Source organism: Monodon monoceros, unplaced genomic scaffold (assembly GCF_005190385.1).
Source record: "Monodon monoceros isolate NGI ecotype Baffin Bay Population unplaced genomic scaffold, NGI_Narwhal_1 Super_Scaffold_4, whole genome shotgun sequence".
NCBI classification, from domain to species: Eukaryota; Metazoa; Chordata; class Mammalia; order Artiodactyla; family Monodontidae; genus Monodon; species Monodon monoceros.
Window position 1 is genome coordinate 45,573,558 of NW_021703781.1, and position 19,546 is coordinate 45,593,103.

At 42.2% G+C, this 19,546-nt stretch overlaps 1 protein-coding gene across 5 annotated transcripts in view; it reads left to right on the forward strand.

The window, feature by feature from the left end:
* The first annotated feature begins 14,600 nt into the window (after positions 1-14,600).
* The window catches only part of FAS (Fas cell surface death receptor), a 31,782-nt gene continuing 26,836 nt past the window's right edge, over positions 14,601-19,546 (forward strand). For 3 of the 5 annotated variants that reach the window (XR_003796947.1, XM_029244632.1, XM_029244633.1), the window contains exon 1: positions 14,601-14,920. Coding sequence is in view for 2 of the 5 variants with exons in the window: in XM_029244632.1 (XP_029100465.1) it covers positions 14,891-14,920 (30 nt within the window). In the remaining 3 variants the exon portion in view is untranslated. Of the gene's footprint in view, positions 14,921-14,959; positions 15,386-15,695; positions 15,870-19,546 lie in introns of those variants that run through there. The other 2 variants (XM_029244634.1, XM_029244635.1) reach the window with 2 other exon arrangements.

A 19,546-nucleotide genomic window follows, 5' to 3' on the forward strand; every position in this document is an offset into this window, starting at 1 on the left:
GACACAGGTGTAGAGAATGGGCTTGAGGACACAGGGAGGGGGAAGAGTAAGCTCGGATGAAGTGAGAGAGTGGCATTGACATATATACGCTACCAAATGTAAAAGAGATAGCTAGTGGGAAGCAGCTGCACAGCACAGGGAGATCAGCTCGGTGTTTTGTGACCACCTAGTGGGGTGGGATAGGGAGGGTGGGAGGGAGATGCCAGAGGGAGAGGATATGGGGATATATGTATACATACAGCTGATTGTTATACAGCAGAAACTAACACAGCATTGTAAAGCAATTATGCTCCAATAAAGATGTTAAGAAAAAAAAATAATAACCCTTCCATTGTAGTGATCTAATTCAAGATTTTGGTTCTCAAGTTCTGTAATTCTATAGTTAAAATACACTTCCTCTTCAGTGATTTGAAAATGACTAACATTATCTGTAATGAATGCTGAAGTCATTATGATTCAGCGACATTATGTTAAAATGTATTATTTTTAAATGTATGGTAAGTATTGAGACTGATTGTAATTTTAATTGAATACAATTGTGTTCTCTTGGCATTTTAAAATGTATATCCATAATTAAGAAATTATGATAGAAAGAAAATGTTGAACAGAATTCCTTGAAAATGTTTCATTAAATAAAGCAAAATGTAAATGTCCAGGCACTTGGGTAGAATTGAGGTTTGAAAATTAAATAATTATTTCTTTTGTCAAACATTATTAGACCCTCTTAGAGGCTTAAATCAATACTATGTTTGTAGAAGAGGTTTACATTGAGATGCTTGACTCTGGTTTAGGGAGTTTTGCCTATGTCCCCTAGATTCCTTTGAATAAGCAGCAAAATGTTCTCCGGATCCCAAAGGAAAAACTTATTCCAGACATCTTCAGCATTGAATGAATTAACACTTCTGTGGACTGAATTATTAAAAAACTAAAAGGAATCTTGACTCACACTTTCACATAAATAGGTGAAGCTGAGAAAACAACTGTCAATACACTTGTTGAAACTGCACACATCTGCACGAGCCTGTTTCCTGTGGACACTGGGAGAGCTCGTGCACACCTCATCCAACCTGTCAGCTGGTGGAAGGAGAGAGAAAAGACTCTGCTCTATTGGTACCAACCACAGAGGAAGGAAGACATGAAAGCTGTCAGGCTTCTGCTGAGAGCTAGTCACCAGTCAGGCCCGGTCCATTTGCACTAAAGCTCCAGCTCACCCTACTGCCAGGGAACCTAGAAGTCCCAGGGTATCTGGGGACCACCCTGGGAAGGGGATTTTATTAAAGCAGGCCTTCTCTCCCATGAACACACAGTAAATTGTGCCACTCCTGGCAGCAGCTTCTCCATAAATCCTTCTATGGTACCTGAAGCTATTATAGAAGCAACCCTCTGTCCTCTTGAATCTCTTAGCAATTTTGCCTTTCTTATACTAATAATAACACGAATAGGAACTCATGTTCATCAAGAAATGACTATGTGTCAGATTCTGTGCAACATCCTTTCCATGAATTACCTCTACCTTCATAACAAGAATATAAAGTGCTTTCTGTTGTTAACATCTTCTTTTTACCAAACTAAAAGCTCAGAAAAACTAAGTAACTGTTCCATAACCACCTACTTAATGTTTGTGGAGTCAGAATTTGACTTCCAGAATCCATGTTATGAGCCCATAGATTATACTGGCTGCCTCTGTTCTTCTAGGAGACAGGACCCATGTCCTGTCCATCTCTACATCCTAAGTCTTCCCTTTCTCCTGCCGCTGCAAAGGTAGAGACTTGCCCAAAATGCAATACATAGTTTTAGAATTAAAGCCCAGAAGTGAATTGGTCTTCAGTTTCACTTCTGGGTGGGGACAGGCTGGCTTGTTATTACTTCCTCATTGAGGGACATGAAAGGGTCATGTAGCAATGTGAACTATTTGGGTACAGAATTGAAAGAAAAAAAATTTCCTCCATGTACCTTCAGAATTATAAACCAAGTGAAAACCAAACCGTGGTTGATAGTCAGGGTAACCTAGAAAGTTCCCCTTCTCCCTCATCCTGTTTAATAAAGCAAATCTGTTTTCACTTGGCCACCCCACTGTATACACCCAGAATTCTACCATCTTCCATAAGACAACAGTAGAGAAAGGCCCTTTGATACAAGTGAGCCTTTGAAAGCGGTCAGTACGGGAAAATGTGGTTTGTACAGACAAAAGTTTCAGTCCTAAGAGGATGCCGGCACCCGACACTCTCCCAGAGCAGACCTGAGGACACAGCACTTTCCTTGTCCTGATGTTCATCCACACGAAGCCAATCGTCCTTCTGCCTCTTCTGTGCATTGCAGGAAAAAGTAGGATGACCAGAAGCAGAGAAAGGAGAAGAACAAAATGTGCGTCAAAAAAATGGGCATTGGGCTTCCCTGGTGGCGCAGTGGTTGAGAGTTCGCCTGCCGATACAGGGGACACGGATTCGTGCCCCGGTCCGGGAGGATCCCACATGCTGCAGAGCGGCTGGGCCCGTGAGCCATGGCCGCTGAGCCTGCGCGTCCGGAGCCTGTGCTCCGCAACGGGAGAGGCCACAGCAGTGAGAGGCCTGCGTACCGGAAAAAAAAAAGAAAAGAAAAGAAAAATAAGAATTATTGTCTTTTTATAAGCTCTTCTTCCTGTAGGTACACATTCTTCCAGGCACTAAAAAAGTGTTCACGGGGCTTCCCTGGTGGCGCAGTGGTTGAGAGTCCGCCTGCCGATGCAGGGGACACGGGTTCGTGCCCCGGTCCGGGAAGATCCCACATGCCGCGGAGCGGCTGGGCCCGTGAGCCATGGCCGCTGAGCCTGCGCGTCCGGAGCCTGTGCTCCGTAATGGGAAAGGCCACAACAGTGAGAGGCCCGCGTGCCGCAAAAAAAAAAAAGAAAAAAAAAAGGGCACTGGTGAGAAAAAAAAACATGCTATTTTATGTTTAGGAACACGGTCCAATGTCTGAAACACTGGAAAACGGAGAAAAACGAGCACAATTCAAATTATAGATTCTTTAGCTGATATTAAGCCAGTTCTAATGGGCTGCACGGGTGTGTGTGCGTTGGCGTGGGCGACAGAGAGGGGGGAGGTGAAAGCTGAGATAAAGGGAAGAAAAAAATGGGGTCAGTGAGTTTCCAGGCTCTGCAGCAGAGAGGTTTGGCAGCCTTGGCTCCTAAGGAAGCCAGGCCTTGTGATTCATCACAGGCCAGATTCCTGCTGACTTCAAAGAGAGATGTTCACGAGAAGATGCCAGCTTTCAGGAGGGAGGAAAGTCTGGTCAAGGAATTGTCATGAACCCTTACAATGTAGGCTCCTCATCTTGAGATGATATTAAACTCTGGTTAGTGTAGTAGTCATAAGCCTAGCAAAGAATGGGAAAGAGAACATAATGGTCTCGGGCTGAGGCATCTCTCTCTTTCCCTCTCTGTCTCTCTGCTTTTCTATTGTTGATGATGACATTGTTGTTTATCTTAACATGTCTGCAAACCCTGAGTTTTGGGAAAAGACAGCATGGATGTAATTATTTTGATCTTTCTGTCAAAAATCAGGACAAAATTAAAACCTCATTCAATCAGAAAAGGTTAAAGGGGCTTGACCTTATAATTTGCTAGCCATCTGGTAGTGCCTCTACAATCAAATGCCAGGTGAGGCCATGCAGAAACAGCAAAAGCCATTTCCAGTACCTGTGTCCTCATCACACACCTCCTCATACAGTAGAGAGTGCTTGGGAGACTTTGGGGGTAGGCCCTGGCAATACAGAATAGTAAAAGTTACACTTCCTACTTGTAAGGAGCTTCGAATCTAATTATGGAGATTGACAGACAGAAACAGCAAAGCAGAGTTGCAAAGTCTGTGGGTTCTGAAGACATCCAGATGGGCCCACAGACTAGAGAGGGCTTATTTCCACTTGAAATTTTATTTTATGTTTCAGTTTGTTCACTGCCTCCAATTTCCTCACCTTTATGGTTTAGATGAAAATTGAAGAGCTCAGTTTTAGGCACATGAAGAGTTTGAGGTGACGACTGGAAAATGAGAAGGAACGTAGCCTAAGTCAGAGCATGAGGTAGAGATTTGAAAGTCGTCTGGAAAGAGGTGATGGTCAAAGCTTTAGGGCATCTTTGAGAAAGTGAGGGGAACAGAGGGCTGAGGAGAGCATTCATACAAGCAACAGGAGGTCAAGCATAACCGGTGTGAAGATGGCAGGGTAGGGGGAGGACCAGAACAGTGGTGTCTGGTGAACCAAAGGAGATAAGTGTTTCTCAGGCCAGGGGAGGCCAAGGCTGACTATTATAATCACTCTGTAAAATCCATGAAGGCAGGGACCACACTTGTCTGGCTCATTGCTATTCCCAGGGCCTAGTACAGCCCATGCCACAAACTAGATACTCATTGATATTCACTTAATGAAGATTGTTGGGATCCAGACTTCAGCTCAAAGTCTCTGTTCCAAGACAGTAGAAAAGGATGCCCTTCTCTCAAGCAACTTGTTTTGTGATTAGCAATGTGTCTGGTGCCAAATAAAGTCAAGTCCATTTATTAGGCAAAGATAAGTAAGAGTGGGGTAGTTCAGTTTCAAGTTGATATGGATTTATCTGAAGTGTAAAGTTTTAAAAAGAGATAATTTTCACAGGCTCCAGATATGAAACTCAGTCTCACTCAGTCTTCAAAAGTGCTGAGAGGAACCCTCTTGCACTGCTGGTGGGAATGTAAATTGCTACAGCCACTATGGAGAACAGTATGGAGGTTCCTTAAAAAACTAAAAATAGAACTACCATATGACCCAGCAATCCCACTACTGGGCATATACCCTGAGAAAACCATAATTCAAAAAGAGTCACGTACCACAATGTTCACTGCAGCACTATTTACAATAGTCAGGACATGGAAGCAACCCAAGTGTCCATCGACAGATGAATGGATAAAGATGTGGCACATATACACAATGGAATATTACTCAGCCATAAAAAGAAATGAAATTGAATTATCTGTAGTGAGATCTGTAGTGAGAGTCCATCTAGTGGATGGACCTAGAGTCTGTCGTACAGAGTGAAGTAAGTCAGAAAGAGAAAAACAAATATTGTATGCTAACACATAAATATGGCATCTAAAAAAAATGGTTCTGATGAACCTGGGGCAGGACAGGAATAAAGACGCAGACGTAGAGAATGGACTTGAGGACACGGCGAGGGGGAAGGGTAAGCTGGGACAAAGTGAGAGAGTGGAGTGGACATATATACACTACCAAACGTAAAATAGATAGCTAGTGGGAAGCAGCTGCATGGCACAGGGAGTTCAGCTCGGTGCTTTGCGACCACCTGGAGGGGTGGGATAAGGAGGGTGGGATGGTGGGAGACGCAAGAGGGAGGGGATATGGGGCTATACATATGCATATAGCTGATTCATTTTGTTATACGGCAGAAACTAACACAACACCGTAAAGCAATTATACTCCAATAAAGATGTTAAAAATAAATAAATAAAACGATGAAAAAGAAAAGAAAGTGCTGAGAAAGTTCTACATTTGGAAAGGTCGCAATGGGGTGAAGCAAGTCAGGGAAGGCTACGAGTTTTCAATTTTGTCTTATGTGATAATTGGGATTTGGATTGTCAAAGTGGAGGAAGAGGGTCCTTCCAGAGGGGCAGTTTGATGACAGGGTGGGGAGAGGGTGTGGGGAGGCCAACTGCCAGGAAGTCAGCAAAAGCAAAGGGCAAAAGACAGTACACCATCAAAGAGGGAGTGGGGTCAGTTGACAGAGGGGTAAGACAGGTGGTCCAACCCAGCTCTAACATACACTGGCGTGCGATACTCAGGCAAGTTACTTAAATTCACCACGCCTAAGGTTCTTAACCTGTAAAATGAGGATAATCTTAAATCGTAAGATATTAGGATCAAATAAGATTGTGCATAAAGCGCTTACTAGTGCAGTTAAACTCTTCATAAATGTTAGTAATGTGTCAATCATTGGGCTGAGAGAGGAAATGTTTCTTTTGAAGAAATTGGCCAATGCTTTATCCTTCATCATTGTGGTTTATGAACTTTCGTTCTACTGACAAACATGAAAAGAAGATAGGAAATTCTATTTTGCATGAGGGCTAGACTAGTATCTAAGGAAAAGAAAGCAAAATGAAGATATGCAATCCCACAGTGTGGGGAAGCCCCAAGCGAAAGCAAGGGAGGGATATTTTCCAATTCCATCCAGTGTCTACTTTGTTAATAAGGCCACAAAGAGGTAGATGGGCAGAGATGGGAGACATGAGGTCATAGGAAGAGGGAACTGTGAGAGAGGTAGGAAAGGTGAGGTGGGGAAAAGGGTAGGAAAAACTTAGGGAAGGTATTTTAGACCCTTTCAGAAAGAGTCCCAGAACCAGATAATATATGTTCTAGTCTGTGCTCTGGTGTATGCAAAGGTTTCCGATTGGCCCTATATTAAAAAATAAAAATAAAATAAAAAGCAAGAGGCAAACTCTCATTCACTAAAAAGGTGGTAGATATTAAGATATTGTGCAAAGAGCACAGGCTTTAGAGTCAGACAGACCTGGGTCCCTTACTTGCCTTGAGAATTTGATCAAGGTACCTGCTTATGTGAATAAGAAAAGAATGAATATATGTATATGTATAACTGAATCACTTTGCTGTACACCTGAAACTAACACAACATTGTAAATCAACTATACTCCAATACAATAAAAGTAAATAAATCAAAAATTTTTTAAAAGTTAGTCTTTCGTTGTAGATGCGGGTAGAATTAAATGAGATAATATATGGAAAAGGGTCTGATGCATAGCAAATGCTCAGTTAGCTAGTATGTGCTGGCTCAGGAAGAGGGAAGCACACTGTTAAATGTAAGAAGCAACTGTTTGGTTCATATTCCAGCTCTACAATTTACTCACTATGTGACAAGTGCAAGATCCTTAACCACTTTGGGCCTCACTTTATTGCACCTATATGATGGGTATAAGAAAGACCTATCTCTCGGGATTTTTATTAGCATTAAATGACATGATATTTATAAAACCCTTAGAATAGTACCTGGCTCATATTAAATGCTCTAAATGTGTTAGATATTATCATTAAAAGGTAATCAAAAGCTGCACGTGTACTAAGTTTAACATAAAAAAATTTTTACATGGGAGATCCAATGTGGGTTTGTTTTTTTGAGAAGGGGAGAGTAAGACATAAAAGGCAGAGTATGTGGCACCGAACTGTGAGATACATGTCCCCATGACAGAAATAAAGAAGGCAGAGATTCCCTGAGGGGGGAATTTATGGACATTTATGGTCATATTATTCTGATTGGCTGAGGGGATCAGCAGGCTTCTTGCCAGTTTTCTTTCTGTTCACGGAAATAAAAGCTCAGTGTGTTTGAAAATGAACTAAGTTTTTTTTTCCCCTTCTTTCTCTTGATAGAAAGGATTTATTTATGTAGTCAGGGCAGACTTGTTTCTGCTAAGTGAAAATTTGGCCTAGGGAGTATAAGAATAAGCTAAGTGGAAACCGGATAAAAATATGTTTATTATGACATTATTTGGTTTGTTGACTTCCCTACATTCCCTACCTAATACCATAAAAGAAATCCTCAAATAATAATACAGCTGGTCAAAATGTTAAAAGTGGAGTCAGCTTGTTTGTATCTGTATGAGATCAGACAACTGGACTGATGGCTGGTTTCCCTGAGCTGATTACCTTGCCAACGCAAGGGTCCTCTCCAGCTGTGCCATCTACATCTTGTAGGAGCTTGTGAGAAATGCAGAATCTCATGCTTCTCTTCAGATCTACTGCATCAGAATCTGAATTTTAATAAAATCACCAGATTTATCTCCATATGAAGGTTTGGAAAGCATTGAGTTAGGGTGTGGAGTTATGGCCACACAATCTTAATCATTACAGTCTTCATTTCAATCCAATTGACATGGGCAAGAGCTATGATTCTTAGAAGGGGCAAATGGATATAAAGACAGCAAAATTTCTTACTTGATAGAATCACTCAGTACAATAAAGAGTACCCTTAACTCATGAAGTCTTAGGAAATAAAGCCTGAAATTGAAGAAAATAAAATGATAAAAGTATGACATTAATCAATGGGAAACCATGTGTTCAACAGAACCACAAAACAATCAGGTTCTGTACTTGCTTAGAGAGTTTATGTCTTGATCATAAGGCCATTGATGTAACTTGTTTGAAGAGGAAGTAGATTCAGCATGGACTTCAGAACTTCACCTCGGCTACCACATAACCGTGTGACTTTGGGTAAGTTGCTATAACAAGTTTCTTGTCTATGAAATGGGATGGTAACAGGACCTACTTCATGGGGTAGTTATGAGGCTTAGATGAGTTAATAGGAAGGCGAAGAACGCACAAATGTCTGTGTTAAGATTAGTTATTATTAAGCGTTAGACATTACTATTAACATCTGTTTATGTATAGCTGATTCACTCTGTTATACAGCAGAAACTAACACACCATTGTAAAGCAATTATACTCCAATAAAGATGTTAAAAAATCTAATTAATATTATTGGCTATTATCATGAATAATACCTTAGTTTTGTTGGATTTCACATTCCTTTCTCCTTAAACAATTCTCCCCAACATATTTTCATGGTTTAAATAAAAATAAGTTTGAAGAAAAATTTTAAAGCCCCTTGGATGACTTGGAAATTCCAAGATTTCAAAGCCAGGTGAGTGGGCGATGCCTGCTTTGTATCTTTGCTCAGTCTCAGTCTCTCCAAACCCAGCATACTCATACCCACTACAACACTTGGGAGAGTCTTCTAGAGAACCATCCTTCCTAGAAAGTGGTGTGTATATGGGAGGAGAGGATGCTTAGAAATTTAAAACAATTTTAAATCATATATCCATGACACCCTCCCTTTTTGGGCATTTCTCATTATGGGTTTGAACAACTTTGTAATAATCACTGAGGCACATCACAAAGCAAGTTATTAAGATCTTTGTTCTTTGTCAATACCCATTTGGTGGACTTGAACCAGCAAATGAACCACAGACATAGCACAAACTGGGCATGCAATTTGCATTTAGTTCTTCATGAAACCTTTGGGCCTGTCTAAATGGTCAAGTCACATATGAAGAGAGAGACCTGATCAGAGCCAACAATAGATGATAATGAGAACGAGGAGCCTGAGCCAATGATTTCTTTTTATTTCTTTTCCAAAAAGTTTAAAATATACTGTTTCCTTTGTGGAGAAGCCAAGATGAGGGGCTGCAGGCAATGTTTATGCTCTCTGACCTGGTGAAGAAGGAAAAGCAGTACAGATAAATAAAAGGGCACCAATGTCGGTAACTTTGGGCCAAGGCCACATAGTTGTTACCTACGAAAGGTGTTGGTGATCACGTAGTCTTGAGAGGACATTTGCACATTGCAAAAATTAAAATAATATTACAAAATACAGGACCAACTCCCAGACAAATCATTATCACAGCAAGCACTTAGGTTTGCCAGGTGAGAAAATTAAGGCTGAACGAGGTTAAATATTATGCAAAGCTTCTCACAGCTAGTGAAGTAACTGAACTAGGATTTAAATCCATGGGTCTATCCTCCTGACTCTTCTGTATTAGTTGACTAAGGCCATCCTCTGCAGAAAACCATCTACTTCTTCCTTCTCTCCAGGTGCTCTGTGCTCCAAATTAGCCTCCTGTTCCCCTATCATCTCTCCTCTAATACCTCACTCTGCATTTTCTCTCTAGCTTTACAGGACTTGCTGTAACCCTCCCCTCTTCCGCATCCATCATCTCCCTTGATCTGTCACTCAGCCTGTTCTAATAGGGAAAGGTTTGTGCCCTGGTGGAGGGTTGCCCCCAATCACACTCCTCCAGCACTAGATGGGGCTTAACAGGCAATGACTGTCCCTAACCCCATGCTGCTCTGACATCTCTTGCTGTCGACATTACCTAGAGATGGGCCTGAGGTCCAGGTTTGCTGGTCTTTTCTCTGGCTGTCATTCTGGAGGCAGAGAGGAAGGCTAAAGCAGAGACTTTCATGTCTTAGGCCAACCTTTCCAGAAGTGTAGTGGTACCCTTACCACAGGTGGTTTGGGAAACATTCTTAGTGGTACGCAGGCAAATATTTTGTTTCAATGGTTGTGTATTTATTTTTATGGATACCTTCTATCTTTGGTAAGGAATGCTGATTTTCCATTTATAGTTACAAAGTAATGCTTTGCTTTTAAAAATAAATTACTTAAGAAACAAAGCAAGTTGACTTAAAAATATATATTAGTTAAATGAAAGTACAAGTGGACCACAGATATGGCAAAATGTAGACTGAGGCTTAAGAAGTATAGCCTTAAAATAAGCCTTAAATCTCATCTACCCCAGATTAGCACTTCTTGAAAAGTGGTCCCTACCTTTTCGTGTGTCGGTTCTGAACACCTTGGGTGGGCCCGGGCCCACTTTTCGTGTGTGGATTCATAGAAAATCTGTGCCTTCAGGGCACTCAGGGGAGGAGTGCCCAACTGGATTACAAAATCAGGCCCTACAGAAGAGCTGTTTTCTCCAACTACTTGCTTCTCAGGGTGCTCGCTGCGTCCTAGCCACTGCAGTCTAAATGCTCTCTAATCCATTGTCTTTTTCAAGTTCTTGCTAAAGAGGTAGGTTAATATACCAGTTTTCACGGTGGGAGACATTGGGAGATTGAGTAACTTGCTCCACATCCCAGGGCCAAGCTTTCCAGCTTCTGTCAGCCAGGCTCCAAGCACTTTTCCTTGGAGAAAAAGGAAAAGTACCTTCCTGTACCTTTGGGCCCATGAACACACTCATATAGGAAATAATATAGGAAAGTGGTTGTAAGCTACTTTCTTTCTACCTGAACTGTGACCCCAGTTAGCAACCTGTCCTGTGACGGCACCTCATTTAGGAAGAGCAGTGCCAAAGTAGTAAGTAGTATTTATTGAGTGTGCTAGGTGCTTTGTATATGTCATTTCTTTATCCCTGAGAGAAATAAGATCTTCTCTGGGAGATGAAAATGTCTCAGTGATCAGGTTCACAGATTACATACCCAAATCAAAACATTCCCTCTTCTTTCTTCCATTTCCCAAGAACTCAAATATATTTCTATTCATGGATGGAAACAGTATTCAATTTTCTTCATCACTTGGCTGATGTGGTATCTGGTGCCCTCTAGCTATAGAAAAATTCTTTGGTAGAAGTGATGCGCTAGATCTTCCGCCATCTCCACAGGCTTGTTTAGGCCTTTATCCTTACTTGAGCCTGAAACTGCAACAGTCCATTTGTAACAACTAATTTTGATAACAGAGAGTTTCTTACACTGATTATAAGCTCTGATGACATAGTAGTTAAGATTCTTTTAGCTGTAAGAAGCAAACACTGAGAATGTACTGAGCCAGGTAACTGTGGGTAGTCTAGGTTTCAATTTCAGGACTAAATCAATCCAGGACTCAGGCGACACTACTAGGCTTAGCCTCTCAGTGTGGTTTTCTCTCAGAGTGGGTTGACTCTGTCTCCAGCTCTGGCAGGAACCACCTCACCATTTCCACACTTCAAATATTCCCACTTCAAATGCAGTGGAGAAAAAAAAAAAAAGAGTTTGTGTCCCACTGTTTCCAGGAAAGCTCACGACAGAATGTGATATGCTGGTTGCCTTAACCAACTGGGATTCCCTGTCTTCCTCTCCCCTCACTACATACACACACAGGCCCTGGGACTGGTGTCAATGCCACTGTGATGGTTAATCCTATGTTGACACATAGGATGATGTGTCACTCTGATTAGGCCACAGTACCCAAACAGTTGGTACTATCTGAGGTGTTTCTAGGTGTATTTCTTGAATGGGATTAATATTTAAATCAATAGACTTTGAGTAAAGCAGTTGCCCTCCATAGTGTGGGTAGGCCTCATCCAGTCAATGGAAGGCCTTAAGAAAAGGAGTGACCTCTCTTGAGAGAAAGGGAATTCTGCCAGCAGATGGTCTTTGGACGAGAACTGCAATTCTTCCCTGGGTTTCCAGCCTGCTTAACCTGCCCTGCACATTTTGGACTTGCCAGCCTACATAATCAAATAAAACAATGCCTTACATCTTTCTCTCTATATATATACATAGGTCTATCTATCTATCTATCTATAGGTAGATAGATAGATAAATAGATAGATCTAGCTATATAGATCTTGATATCTGTCTATATATATCCTATTGTGTTTGTTTTTCTAGAGAATCCTGACAAGTACAACCACCCACATCAAATAGCTAAGAAGAGGGAAGAGGAACAAAGGCAACTTAGAGACGCTATTACCAGGAAGAAGGGGAAAAGATGTAGGATAAACAATCATGAATGTGCACTGCAAGTGGGGATTATTAAAATCAATTTGTTGCCATTTAGTGAGAGCAGTTTTTTTGATAACAATTTTTAAAACATTCGTGGAGAAGAAATAAAAGTAGTCTTGATGGTAAAAAGGTATTGGGGGTTTTCTTCCTCCCAGCTTTTTAAAATAGGCAGATGCGTGTTTAAATGTTACTCAGAAGGAAATGTTCAATGGCAAGGATATCTTTAGAGTAGAACAGGCTTTAACTCATATGGTGTGGTTTCAGTAAAATCAGGACGGTTGTCCAGAGTATCTCCCACATCTGGTAGAGTGCCAGAAATTCTGTTATTAAAATTGTATTTCTTTGCCCTTGAAGGCTTGGAGGCCCATAGGAATGCATTGTTAAATAAAAATAACCATTAGAGATGTCTGAACTGTTTCTCGCAGAACACCAGCGTTCCTAAGGTGGTCATTCAGAAGGTGTTCTTCAAAGGACTCTATAAAGAAGACAGAGGCTGGGGAACAGTATATATCATAGCCCCCTCTTAGACAGTCACAGTGCATATTAGCATATTGAAGGCTCTGAGAAGTCTTGGATTAAGAGACCTGTTTAAATTAACCCAGAATTTTCTAAAATCATTTGATCATGAAACGCATTCTTCCCCACAAAGCATCTATAATTATTTCATTGAACTTGAGGGTAATTGGGTGGAGGGGGGCAGAGCGGGTTAGAAGGAGCAGGGCCTCAGGAACAAGAATATCGAAGTTTAATTCCTAGATCTGCTATTTATTAACTAACCAAATGGCCAATGTTGCTTAAACTTTTTTGGCTACAATTCTTTATTTATAAAGTAAGTTTAATAATCACCTACCTCACTGGATTAAAATGGTAAATATTAAGTAAGGAAGAACCATTTGTAAAAGTTTCTGGCTCATGATTCACTCATGAGATGCTGATTTTGTCAACTGTTCTCTCTGTCTCTCTCTTTCTCTCTATCCTCCCTCCCTTCCTCCCTCCTTTCTTCCCTTCCTTCCTTTTATGATTCTTTTTTAATTTCAATAAACTTTTAAATTTCAGAACAGTTTTAGGTTTACAGAAAAGTTGCAAAGATAATACACAGTCTCTCCACATCCCACACACACCCCCAACTTCCTGGCTCCAGCCCCCCACCATTCACTTCTTTTTGTGTCTGTTTTGGGCTGGGAACTGTAGGAACCGGACTGGCCAGCCAGGGTCTTCTTCACAGCACTATCAATCTGCAGGGAGATGAGCAGAGACAGGTAAATCCATATCTGCAAGACTGGGCCATGAGGGCAGTGCAAAACACCAGGTGAGTGAAAGCATTTAGGAGGGTGACCTCACCCAGACTTGGGAGCCTGGAAAGGCTACCAGAAGAAAATGTCCACAGAGAGGGAGTCTGATGGATGAGGAATGAGCCAGGCAAAGGGAGGGAAAGGAGAGTGTTCCTCATGGGATACAGCCATCTGGGAAGGAAGAAGAGTACCTGAGTGAGGGTGTAAAGCATAGTGAAGGATGCCGAGGAAATACCGCTTCACTGGTGCCCAGCCTAGGAACTACTTTCAGAGTCATGCTCCTTGATGATGTCATTATACAAACTTCCTTCTGTAAAATTCTTGCAGAACTGGCTAAACAGACAGATCAACTTTTCCAAAACAATAGTGACTTCGAGCTGTTAACCAAAGCACTAAAGTACTACTTTTTTTTTTTTTTTTTTTAAGAAAATTCGCCAGGAAATAATGAGTAACAAAAGAGGGGAAGTAATTGTGAACTTCTAATACAGCTGGAGCTGTGTGATTTGTTTTGGGAGTTAGCTTTGTACTCCTCTTGAGAAATAAAAGGTAAGGGGTCCGTCCTCTTCGGAATCCCCATAGCACAATATCTGAAACTTTTCGTTCGGTAACTCTCACTACATACACTAGTCCGGGGACTCCTGTGAGCCTCTCAGGTCACCACCACAACACGTGGCGCTGAGGGAAGACTGGGTCTTTTCTGAGAATCCCAGCAGTTAGCCGAGGCTTCTGCACGGAGGCAGGATGTCTGCGCTGTGCACCCCAGTCCTCCCCAGCCTTTCCAGTTTAAACTGCGGAAGAGTATAGAAAGGACATCAAGCCCGCTCTCAAGATCCTCACCTGATATAGGCATGCCAGCCGACTGCGGAAACGCCCGCAACGGGGAATGCCCGTTTGTGTAACAAATCCCCACTCCCGGCTCTACAACCCCGTCACCACCCCCACCCCCACCCCGCCCCGTGCGCGCGCAGGCTGAATCGACGGCGCCCTCCCCCACCCAGGCGTTCCTCAGCAAAGCTTCCTCCTCCAACCCCGGCTCCCCCCCGACCCCGGGCCCGGGGACCTTTCTTTAAGTCTTTTCGGGTCTCTCAGAAGAGACAGGCGGGTGCTCGGAGACGCTGCTGGAGAAAGAGAAAAGCGCTACCGGAGTAACTGTGCGTGAGCGCCCCGGGGCGGGTTGCGGCGGGAACACTCTCTCAGGCTGGCTGGAGCGCGGGGAGGGGCCCGGCGGGGCTGTCACTTCTCACGGGGTGTGTGACCCGCTCGGGTGCCAGTTGGAGAGGCTCCTTCACTTTGGCGATTGCTCCACAGCCATGTCCGAGATCTGGGTTCTCTGGCCACTGGTGAGTCTTCTCCTGTCCGGGCGGGAGCCTCTCCCAGCTCGGCCACTGGGCGGGCGCGGTGCGGGCGGGCGCTGGACTAGCTCCGGGGGCGGCAGGGGGATGCGCGCGTGGGCGGCGGGCTTGTCCGGCCTCTGACAGGCTGGCTCACCAGGGCTGCCAGGACTTTCCCTGAGGGCGGGATCTCAGGAAACCGGGGAACTCGTTTTTCTTGGGGCTGGATATAGAGCGGTAAGCCCGCGGGGCAGGCGGAACAGCTCCGGGTGCTCCCCGGGGACGCTGTCCGCGGCCCAGAGAGGGGTGGGCGCGGGGGGCGGGCCGGGGCGTGCGAGATTTGAGGGTCGCTGGAGGGACCGGAGACTGGAGGGGATCTTCTGGACAAGTCCTTACAAGTCACGCCGAAGTACCGCTGCTGTGCTGGTGGATGTGCGCGCCGCGGAGCGGTGAGAACCTGCACTCCCTGCACTGGTAATACAGGTTTTCCGGCAGTTCCCAACTTTAGGGAATAAATCAGCCCCGAGGCGGTGGTTAAACCTGAGGTTTTGGACTGCACCGTTTCTTTCTTGAAAAAGTTATCTTGGGGCTGAATGCGCCTTAAGAGACTTGTTTACCTTCTTGTCGCTACACAGAAAAAGAAACTGTTTTGTTTCCCTTCCGGGAATCCCTCTCCTTAAGACCGTGAGTCACTATCTCAGGTTTGGTCTTTTTTTTTTTAATTTTCTTCTCTCCATTTTCTTTCTTGTTATCTTTCATTGCTCGCTGAACTCCGGGGCGGTAGGGAACCTGGGCCTCACTGCTCAGGCGGTGGTACCTGCTGCCACCGCGCACGCGCTGGGGAGCCTGTACTTGGCCTAAAAGCCTAAGCAGCGGCCACCTCTTTTGGAGAGTCCCTACCTCAGCAATGCCAGCTTGGTGATGGCTGATCGAAGACACTTGGCCTCCAGAGGTTCATGTGAGTTCCGAATTCTCTGAAAGCCAATGGATTCTTACTTTGTTGGTCCCCATCAAAGTGCCAGGCACTGTGATCAGAATGTCTACGAATGTGATCTCAGTTCATTCGCAGCTGCGCAGTAAGGAAGATGTCCTCATCTCCGTTTTACAGATGGCGAAATGGGGTTCAGAAAGCTGAAGTAATTAGACCGAGTCCAAACAGTAAGCGGCAGGGCTGGGATTTAATTTAGATCCAGTTCCAAAGCCCGGGCGGTTCGTTGATTGCACCTGATGTCCAGATGACACCAAGAGTTGAAAGGAAAAAAGCATTGATGTCTGGAACAATCTTATGATTGGAAAAAAAAAATTTCCCTGATCCTTTCAGAAATAATGTACAATATTTGGGCTCCTTTAGAAATTTTCTTCAAGAAAATTTAGGATTCAAAATTGAGAAACCATTTATACAACCTCAGATCACACTCTTCTCTTCCTTATCATTAACCACTGCCTTATTGCAGTGTTAGTTGCTTTGACAATCTCTTAGCTCTTGGAATAACAATACTAATAAGTGTAGCAAAATTATCAAGGCCCAGAGCTATGCTTAACTTTTATACTATAGCATCTTTACCAGAGGTGCATGTTTAAAGCACCAAGGAAACTGCTTTTCTGAAAGAATGCACACTCATTCATACACACACATATGTGCATATATATATACACACATTTATTTATATGTACATGTTATAATATCTATAATATATATTAAACATAATTTTCTTATTACTGTTATATATGATATATGGTCTAAAAAATTAACATTTATCAAATAAAATTTATCAATACAGAGGTGTAAAAAGAAAAAATCTGACATAATCCTATCACCTAGATAATCATTGTTTGCATTTGGTAGTATATCCTCTATTTCTCTTTTCTAATATGACTCTTAAATTTAGTTACACAGAATGCTGCCCTGCCCCCATCACTGGCACAATATCACGCCTCCATTCGTAAAGAAGTTTCCACACCATTACGTCACCTTGTGTGTCTCCAGAAAATGCTTGCTTTTATGACTTCGCACTTAGTAGGGCTTTATTTACTAGTGTGCAAATAAATTAAATGGGGGCGCGAGTGCTAATTACATGGAACGCAGAAGCAAATTTGGTTTAATCATGTCAGTGGGCTGGGAGTGGATGGGAGGGAGCGGCCATATTTTCTCTTTTCCTCTTTCTTCCTCTAGTCCTCTTGTCTCTAGCGCAATCTATGGTCAGCAAATATCCCATCCTTTACCTCTTTGCTTCTCTTCCCTTCCTTCTTCCCTCTTGGAGTTAGTTTTCTCTCCCTAGTTTCTGGGTGTCATTTCCATGGGACCTATGATAAGTAAGTTTGAAAGCCCCAAACAATTCACAAGTGTCTAAAGGATACAGAAAAAGAGGCAAACTTACTTTAGAAATTTGTGTGAGAAGTAGCTGTGAGGACTGCTACTGCTTCTTTTAATAGCACATAGTCCTGATAGGTTTTGTCTTGTACTGTTTAGGTCTATGGTTAGGCAGTTACTAGATTAGCCATTTTCCTCTCCTTTATTTCTTAGAGCACTTCTCAAAATTATGGTCGAGGACAAGGAGAGGGCCGCTGAAAAAGAAGTCGGTGTATTTATAAGTAATCATACAGAAGAGTTTCAGGGACAAAATAAAGGACAGTTGTTTAGTTTATAATTTAATAATTTTTCTTAAACCAGCCTAAGAGACATGAAATAGGTTGCAGTGTGTTTCTGTTTATTGTTGTTTTTAACAGGTTTTCTTTAAATCATAAAAAACTTGAAAATTCTTACGAATAAAATAAATTATGAAATGTAATTTAAAACATTAACAACCAGGATGGAAAAACAGAAATTTATAAAAGATGGCAAGATTGGAAAGGAAAAATGAAATTGATATATGGAAATCTTTGGGTCCTTCATGACTAGCTACAATTGGGTGAATGAAAAATCTTCTATTGTCTGTCTCCATAATACAATTACCACCCTTGGTGGCAAAATTAGAGTTTAATTTAGAAAAAGCAATTTTTATTCTTGCATTGAGTTTAGAGAAGGAAAAAGGTGAAAGACAAAGAGGACTCAGTATTTGGATGTTGTCTCTAAGTAAGTTTCTTTGGGACACTAAACAAGTAATTTACTTCTAAATAGTTCTTAATGGTGGAAATGTCAGTAGTTCAAAGGAATCTCTCTGAAGGCTACCACAACTGCCAAGGACAGAGTAATCATTTTCTAAGAGATGGTCAAAAACCTGAATAAGGAAATCCCCCACTTGAAAACCCCTAGTGAGTTAAGTGCCTTTTGGTGAATTATCTTAGGTTCCAAAAGTCCCTTAAATGAGCACATGTTTTGTAATAGGTACTAAAGACTTATTGACTTATGATGAAAAATAATAAGTGATAATGTAAAGATAATAACATATATAGCTTATTACCAAAAAAATATTTGTAGGACCATTGTAAGTCCCTTAATGGATAGTACTGTATTCTTTTTGCTATGTGTGTGTATCTATTCACAGAAGTGGGAAAGCAGCATTTAACTACCTAATAAGTCCTTTCGTTTTCTGGAAGACCCTTGCTTTAAAATGAAAGAAATAAAATGAATAAATAAATAAACAAAATGAAATAAAATAATGTATCTTTAGCTTTTTATGTAGTTGGATTCCTAACACCATTCAGTCTTAAACAGGAACAAATAACTCAAAAGTACTTGCCTACTTTCATAATATTTTCTTTGAAGTGAGACTATGAGTAGTAAGGCCCAAATTAGAAAGTTGATCATTGTAAGGTTGTTAACTTCACCTTCCTCAGAAGGAAATGGGCTAGTTCTCCTCATTGATCACAGCTCCCTTTCTGATTTGGAATGAGCTTTTGTGCAACCAAGCCATCCCCATCTTTGGGCAGTTAGAAACAGCAGCCGTTGCTCTCTTGGACACCTGGCCCAAGATCCACTAAGTGCGGGATGATAGTGACTTTCGTATGAAATTGTACATTTTGAGTAAGGCCAATCTTGTAAGTTAGCAAATCTGACTACAAATTCAATCGTCAGATGTACTCAGCCCAGCAAGGCAAGCAAGCCTACCGTAGGTAGGTTTTGTTAAGCTGTGAACTGGGATAAACTTGGAAAATTAGAATAAGCTTTGCTTCGGAGTCATTAACGTCAGTCTGTCCTACAGTCAAGTGATGCAGCATTCTGGATTTAGTCATCTCTGTGTTCTGGGAGGCCATAAAAATATAAGATGTGAGAAACATCAACACTTTTGATTTCTGAGGTCAGAGATCTTAGAAAAAAGAGAGGGGAGACAGAGAGAGAAAATGAACTCAGAACATGTGGTGTAAGGCTCTTGCCCCTTGCTGAGGACTGAGCTATGGTTTTTAGCCATCCTCACAAAAGGATCCTTGTTCCTAATGGACTGTTTTTTCACATGGATGTCTGTATGGATTTAGGCCTGATTTCAAAAATTGGGCTTACACTGCCCCAGACTATGTTTTGTCTACCCTGCACAGTATTGACACATACAGTATGTATGTATGCAGGTATATGTTTTTAATATTAGCTGCCACCACTTAAATGTTGGAAGATTTTGGTTTCTCTTGAAAAATGGAAGATCTGGACCCACATGCCACCTGACCCCCACTCCCCTGGGTCAAATGGCTGCCCCTTTGGTC